This window comes from Physeter macrocephalus, chromosome 11, assembly GCF_002837175.3.
Source record: "Physeter macrocephalus isolate SW-GA chromosome 11, ASM283717v5, whole genome shotgun sequence".
NCBI lineage: Eukaryota > Metazoa > Chordata > Mammalia > Artiodactyla > Physeteridae > Physeter > Physeter macrocephalus.
Window position 1 is genome coordinate 146,170,150 of NC_041224.1, and position 7,551 is coordinate 146,177,700.

At 41.3% G+C, this 7,551-nt stretch overlaps 2 protein-coding genes across 13 annotated transcripts in view; one reads left to right on the forward strand and one right to left on the reverse strand.

Moving 5' to 3' along the window:
* FNTB (farnesyltransferase, CAAX box, subunit beta) overlaps positions 1-7,551 on the forward strand; it is an 84,732-nt gene that overhangs the window by 53,019 nt on the left and 24,162 nt on the right. For all 12 annotated transcript variants that reach the window (XR_003682000.1, XR_003681999.1, XR_003682001.2 and 9 more), the window contains exon 7: positions 3,255-3,341. Coding sequence is in view for 8 of the 12 variants with exons in the window: in XM_028496005.2 (XP_028351806.1) it covers positions 3,255-3,341 (87 nt within the window). In the remaining 4 variants the exon portion in view is untranslated. The remainder of the gene's footprint in view (positions 1-3,254; positions 3,342-7,551) is intronic.
* LOC102992320 (sorting nexin-3-like) lies at positions 5,114-6,353 on the reverse strand. Its single transcript, XM_055088529.1, has one exon. The coding sequence runs from the start codon at positions 6,250-6,252 to the stop codon at positions 5,767-5,769; it is 486 nt and encodes a 161-aa protein (XP_054944504.1). The 5' UTR covers positions 6,253-6,353; the 3' UTR covers positions 5,114-5,766.

Genomic DNA, 7,551 nt, shown 5'->3' on the forward strand with positions numbered 1-7,551 from the left:
TGATTTCTCCATCGAAACCGAATGAGATCCTTGCTGGGTAGAATAATCTTGGTTGTACGTTCTTCCCTTTCACCACTTTAAGTATATCATGCCACTCCCTTCTGGCTTGTAGAGTTTCTGCTGAGAAATCAGCTGTTAACCTTATGGGAGTTCCCTTGTATGTTATTTGTCGTTTTTCCCTTGCTACTCTCAATAATTTTTCTCTGTCTTTAATTTTTGCCCATTTGATTACTTGGAGTGTTTCTTCTTGGGTTTATCCTGTATGGGACTCTCTGCACTTCCTGGACTTGGGTGGCTATTTCCTTTCCCATGTTAGGGAAGTTTTCAACTATAATCTCTTCAAATATTTTCTCGGGTCCTTTCTCTTTCTCTTCTCCTTCTGGGACCCCTATAATGTGAATGTGTTATGTTTAATGTTGTCCCAGAGGGCCCTTAGGCTGTCTTCATTTCTTTTCATTCTTTATTCTATTTTGCAGCAGTGAATTCCACCATTGTGTCTTCCAGGTCACTTATCCGTTCTTCTGCCTCAGTTATTCTGCTATTGATTCCTTCTAGTGTAGTTTTCAGCTATTGTATTGTTCATCTCTGTTTGTTTGTTCTTAAATTCTTCTAGATTGTTGTTAAACAGTTCTTGCATCTTCTCGATCTTTGCCTCCATTCTTTTTCCGAGGTCCTGGATCATCTTCACTATCATTATTCTGAATTCTTTTTCTGGAAGATTGCTTATCTCCATTTCATTTAGTTGTTTTTCTGGGGTTTTATCTTGTTCCTTCATCTGGTACATAGCCCTCTGCTTTTTCATCTTGTCTGTCTTTCTCTCCTTCTGTTTTCTTATTCATATCTGCTAGACAAATGCTAGGAAGCCCCTCCAATGAAATAGGTTTGTTTCACTGAAGAGCACTGTAGCCATATTCCTCCTCTACCCGAGCTCCTCTGGTAATGTTCTGCCATTCAAGCCATTCGCATCTTTAATCCTCAGTAAATGAAAAGACATTTACTGAGGATTAAAGATGCGAATGATGGATGAAACCTAGCAGGTCTCGTGCAGTTTCCCTGCTTTGCGTGGTTTCTAGTGCCCCAGTTCCATCACTTTTCACTTTGTCTTCCTTTAATTGTCTTTGCCTGGAAGCATCTGCAGTTACTCCTGAGTGCTGTTGAGTGGATTTGACCTGAAGAGAAGCAGCAGTTGATGGGGACAGTTTGGCCTCTGGAGGCTAGCTTGTCCTATTCTGGGTTAGGCAGAACTGGTCTCTTGATCTTTCAGGTCTGTCACAACTCCTTCCATTTTCTGAGATGAGCTTATTCAGGCATTCACAGCTCCTGTGGACTGCCACTAATCCAGTTGCAATGAAGTCATAGCAAGCACCATTTTTTTCTCAGTTCTTAAGAAAGGAGCAGTTATGTACTCCTGACCTCCTAATCTAGGTTATATAACCGGGAGCATTCTGGGCGGGTAGTGGGGAGATAGGGACCCAGCATTTGCAAGTTTTGGCGACAGAGCATAGAGTGTGTTCAGGAAAGGAGAAGTTCAGTGTTGCTGAAGTGCAGAGCCCTGGTGGATTGGGGGAGAAATGAAGCTGGATGGCCAGGCTGGGCATAGCCAGAGGGGCCCCGAAGTCTCCTTGAGAAGGCTGGAGTTTACTTTAAGGGTAGTGGGAAGCCACTGACAAGTTTTAAGTAGGGAGTGACACAATCTGATTTGTATTTTATTAGAAGTTCTGCAGTTGCAGTGAATAGATTGTAGTGTTTTAGTGAAAATCCTCTGGTTTCAGGGCTAGAGGGAGACTGACCCAGGTTAATGGTGACTTGGATTTGGGTAACAGCAGAGAGGATGGAGGGTAGTGGACAAATCTGAGAGATGTGATGACTGCATAGAGGGAGAGAGGAAGAAGATGCTCGAAAAAGGTGTTTTGTTCGCTCCCCGTCTCAGTGTGAGATCTGGCAGCAGGTCTCAGTTCTTCCATTTATGAGGCGACCGCCCTGTGTTCGCTGCCTCCCTACCTCAGAGGCTATGTTCGGATTCAAGAGCAGATACCTTTGAAGCCCTTTGAGAGGCTTGAGACCTGAGAGCAGTTAGGTCAGACTTTCGAAGTTAGCTTATGGTAGATAGTAACATTTGGCAGAAAGGACTCTTCATGCTTCTGATGCCTGCTGGTATAACTCAGTCTCTGCTGTGCCTTTGGCCGGCGTGAGCAGGCTGATAAAAATGCTGGGGGGAGAATAATGCCTGTGGCTCACTGGAAAGCCCCAGTGCACTTGGCTTAGTGTTATGTCCATATTGAACAATACAGAAGCTGGACCCTTCTCTCTCCTCCCTTTTATATTCCTTAGGAGCCCTTAGAAAAAGGATCTGTAAACAGAATTAGAACAAACTGGTTTTGTCTTCAACATAAAACAGAGCTGAGATGTTGGATGTTTGAAAAGACCCTGGAAGGGAAGAAAAGACAGTTTGTAGACGTGTTCCATAATAGAGGGATCAGCTGAAATAAAAGGTGTCCTGAGGAGAATTAGGGCTGGCAGGATGGAATGGCAAGAGCTATTCCAAATCATGTAGGATAACATGGGGGAAAAAAAAAAAAGACATGTTCTTTCTTTTCCCTTTAAAGAGTGTGTGTGTGTGTGTGTGTGTGTGTGTGTGTGTGTGTGTGTGTGTGTACTGGTGGGATGCTTGAAATCAAAACCCCTTTCTTGCTCTAGAAGCCTAAGGAATGGATCTGAGTCGGCTCATATTCCGGTCCCTCTTGCCTGGTCTAAGCAGCCAGTGTGGTCTGGCGGCCTGCTTTGGAGTTGTGTCTGTTTGGAAAAGATAGTTAACCTTTAACTTGTCCATGCCGTAAACAGACAAGTCCTGGATCTAAAAACAGTATTGACAACTGAATGAGCATGTCAGAAATACCTGAATGACAGCATGGAATTTGGGGAGCCATTGTAGGTCTTTGAAAGAAGAGCTGAATTCACTGTCGACAGGAATTGTTATGGCTGTTATTTCATCTGGTGTAGATTTGACCATGTGGAGGTAGGGAGAATAGAATGTCATGTTCTTTCACTGAGGCTGTGCCATGAGCAACTCCATCGAAATAGAATGTCAGAGCTCCTGGTTGCAGACCCAGGGGGACTGACCGTGGGCTTGGAGTGAGTACAGGCAGTGATTACAGCTTACGAGGCAGGGAGCAATCTGTCCAAAAAGTTCAGTGAGCCATGTTCAAGCTCCTCCTTAAAGCTTAACACTTTCCCCTCTATTTCTGTCCTTCCAGAAGTGCGTACTGTGCCGCCTCGGTAGCTTCTCTGACCAACATCATCACTCCAGACCTGTTTGAGGGCACTGCTGAATGGATCGCAAGGTGAGAGAAACTGGGATTTGTCCTGCCTCTTAGACAGCAGGCGGTCAAGACTTCTGAAAAATAAAGTGCAGAAGGACCAGAGAAGGGAATATAAAATTACAAGAGATGTCTGGGTGGAAGGAGGGTGCATTTCAAAAATACTTTAAAAGTTTTCTTTTTTCCCAAACTTTCTTTAATGTGATTGGCAAGGATCAAAACCTTGGGTAAACAGTACTGGTCAGAGTCTAAATGGATTTAAATCAGTTTGGAGAGCAATTTGGAAATATCTCAAAGATGCCCTGGCTGATGACCCCAAAATTCCACTTCTCCAGAAACTCACACCACATGCATGAGAGAGATAAACATAGGACTTGTTTATAATAGTAAAACGCTGGAAACAGATTAAATGTTCACAAGCACAAGATGGATAAGTGAGTTGTGGTATAGTCATATTGAAATATAATATAGCAATTAAAATGAATGAACTAGAGCTACATGTATCAATATGGGTGAATCTCAAAAACACCGTTGAGGAAAAAAAAGGATGATAAAGAAAACATGCAGATCACATTTGCTTAAAATTTGAAAACATGCAAAACAGTTCTATACTGTTTATGGGAAAAATCACATGTAGTAATATAAAAACATGCTGGGAAGGATAAACACCATATTCAGGATGGTGCTTACTTCAGGGGAGAAAGTAAAGAAAATGAAATTAAGGGAGGTCTGTACTTCTACTCAGGAGACTTCAATTTTATCTGTAATTGTTTGTTTTAAATTAAAAAAACCTGAAATGCATATGCATATGGCTAAATCAAAGCTAGGTGTTAGGTACATGTATGTTCTATATATTATTTGCTATACTTTCGTGGATCCTTCAAATTATTTCACAATTTTAAAAAAAGGTATAGTAGATTTATACGTACTATTGAGGAATTATATCCAAGCTGTATTTTATTTTTTACATTTTAATGTTTATCAAAGTAGTACTTACTACTATGAAAATACAATTTTCAGCTAAACCAAATGAGATACTATGATCATATTTACTTTTTTGTATAACTTTTACTTTCCTGGAATTAATTATTACCTCTTAATTCCCGAATTTTCTGCCAGAGCTATAAAATTATTCTCAATACACTTAAACACTTCAGGTAATGTATCAGTTCTCTTCTGTGTGTGTGTGTGTGTGTGTGTGTGTGTGTGTGTGTGTGTGTGTGTGTGCGCGTGTGTGTATGTGTGTGTGTGCACGTGCGTTTTTTTGAGTTATCCCTCCTGGGGCCTCTGCCCTCCTGCTTCAGACTGGACAGATTGCTCTCAGCTTGCTGCACAGCAGGCATCCAGAAGCTTCCTTTCAGCAGGAAATTCACTTCACTTCTCTTTGTCAAAGCCCCATCCTCCTTTTTCTTGGTTTACTCACTCATTTTAATGAATCACATATCGTATTCCAACAGATCCCCAAAAAGAGAACTTCGGAGGTACATTTTAAAGATTTTGCATGTATTTTTATTCTAGTCTCACACTTGATTTATAGTTTATTTGGTTAGAGACTTCTAAATTGGAAACTGGGTAAATTGTATTCCTTCAGAATTTTTAAGCATTGCTCCATTATCTTCTGGCTACCAGTGTCATTGTTAGAAAGGCTGATAATAATGGTAACCAGCATTTACTGAGGATTTGGTATGTAATACTCAATAGTAAGGGGGTGATAGTTTAAAGATTGAGAGTATATAGCATTTTGAGCTGGACTACCTGGGTTTGGTTCTTTTTTTTTTTTTTTTTTTTTTTTTCAGTGCATATCAGAAATGCATTTTTATTTTTATTTGAAAACAACTTAAATTTTTAGACAAATGATTTTAGTATATAAATTTGATTTTGTTTTTATACAGAATATAAAGATTTCCCTCACTGATCTTCCATGTGAAGGGGATTACAAGCCTGAAGGGAGATACTTTCTGCACACAAGTGTGTATCTTACGTGTAGGGTACTGGAAACCAATGTATAGTGCTTTCACACATAAATTAGGTCAAGTGACACCACATATTAAAAAGGGGATAAGAGAAAAATTCTATTAATCAGATTCAAGAAGCAAACATGACACAAAAACTGCATGTAAGACCAAGTGAGTAACTTTAGTTAGGACACTGCAAGTTCTTCTAGAGTAACAGGTTTGTGAAGCTAGAGTGTGTACCACATTAAAACAGCAAGAAAGAACTATTTATATAGAAAGGCTGGAATGAGGGATTTTTTTCACGAAAGCAAATTAACTTCTTGTAAACTGCCAAAACAAAACAGAACAAAACTGAGCATTATGAGTGTTAGTATACTGAAGGCATATTATACCAGTTTTTGTGCAGCATGCTAAAGTTAGTTAGAACTTCTTCACTGGTGCATATGAATCATTAATAGTCATGGAAAGTTTTTCTTGCCCCTTCTTGCCAAATTTCAGGCATGTCTTATTTTAGATGGAGTATAGCTTTTATCTATAATTTCATCCTGTAAAAACATATGAAGACAACGTTCATTCTGTGCCAGAGGATGACCAGCGACCTTGTTTATAAACTGCTCCAGCCCTTGCTTCCTTTCTTCAATAAAATTGTCATCAAATATTCCATCATCTCCTCTAAAAGGAAGCTGACGCAAAAATGCTTTCCCAGGGAGTGGGGGAACTACAACCTTGCTCTCTCTTTCTAATTCACTTCGCAGCCATTCAAAGTCACTGTATTTTCTTCTAACGGTAGATTCCTTCAGCTTGAAAATAGGCAGATTTGTCTTGACCCTGATTTCATAGGTGGTGAACCGGCCCCGGCCGACTCCCACTGTCTGCGGGTTGCTCACATCGTCGAGGAAGTTGCTGGGAGGCCCGTAGGCGTCATTCAGGTTCTGCGGCTTGGTGATCAGCCGCCGGGTGTCCGCCACGGTCTCCGCCATTTCGCTGCCGCAAGCCGCCGCCGCCGCGGGCTCCGTCCACCCCCTCAGTGTTCCACCGACCCCGCTGCCGCCGCTGCTGCTCGCCACGGGGACGCCGGGCTCGCGCCTGGTTCTTTTTTATACTTTCTGTTTTTCTCAGTTGAGATTTCCCATCTTTTCATTCATTACAAGTGTATTTTTCTTCACTTCACTGAGGTAAATATAAAATTATAATATCTACTTTAAAATTCTTGCCTGGTCATTTCAACATCTGGCTGTCTTGGAGTTGACATGTCTCACTTGCCTGAGTGTCTATGTCAAGTAATATTTGGACTGTACCCTGGACATTGTGATGTTATATTGCAGAGGTTGGATTCTGTTAGATTGCTTTAAAGAGTGTTGATATTTTTCCTTTAGCAGGCAATCAACTTGGTTAGACACACCTGCAGTGGGCAGGGACTCAGGTCTTGGATCAGTTCTTGGTCAGAAGCTGCTTTCAGTTTGCCCAACGCATGTGTGATTCAGGGTCAGGTAAAATTTTAAGCAAAGTTTAAACATGGAATTTGGGTTTTCCTTCTCTGGCTCTCCTCTTTCTGGGATTCCTCCTCAATTACTGTCAGCCTGGTTCTTCTTGCCAGAGACATGGTGGGCCTTCTGTTAGCTTCAGCTGCCTTCCCCTGACCTGCTGCTGCCACTGTTAGGTGACTGTAGCCATCCTCAGGGCAAATCAGGAGGAAAAAAAATAGGGTGGGGGAGGGGAGGGACTGACTGCTCCAACTTTCAAATCCCCAGCTTTTTTCATTTTGCCGAGCCCTCAGGAAGTTGTTTTAGTGTGTTTTGTCCAGAGTATATAGTTATTTGCAGGATTGGTTTGTTAGGCACTTAACTAGATATGAAATTCTGACTGCCTGGGTTTGAAGCCCAGTTTTGTCATTTATTAGCTTTGTGCCTTGGATAAATTGTTTAACTTCTCCATGTCATAGTTTCTGTATATAGCAAATGATGGGATATTGAATTTGACATTAAGCTTAAATACAAAGAAATTAAGTGACCAAAACCTGTTAGGGTAACCACTGTGCTTTACTGCCTCCCAATCTACTGTATTCCCAATCCATTGTTGTTTTTGTTTTGTTTCTCTTATTCTTGCTGTTTGAAAAATTCATGATGATGAACCATGATATGGATTACTTTTTGCATTCATTGTGCTGGGCACTCAGCAGTTATCTTTTTTTTTTTTTTTTTTTTTTTTTTTGCGGTACGCGGGCCTCTCACTGCTGTGGCCTCTCCCGTCGCGGAGCACAGGCTCCGGACGCGCAGGCC

What these genes read in the sequence shown, in the direction of transcription:
- LOC102992320 (XM_055088529.1), bottom strand. Translation starts at nt 6,252, where the DNA reads ATGGCGGAGACCGTGGCGGACACCCGGCGGCTGATCACCAAGCCGCAG.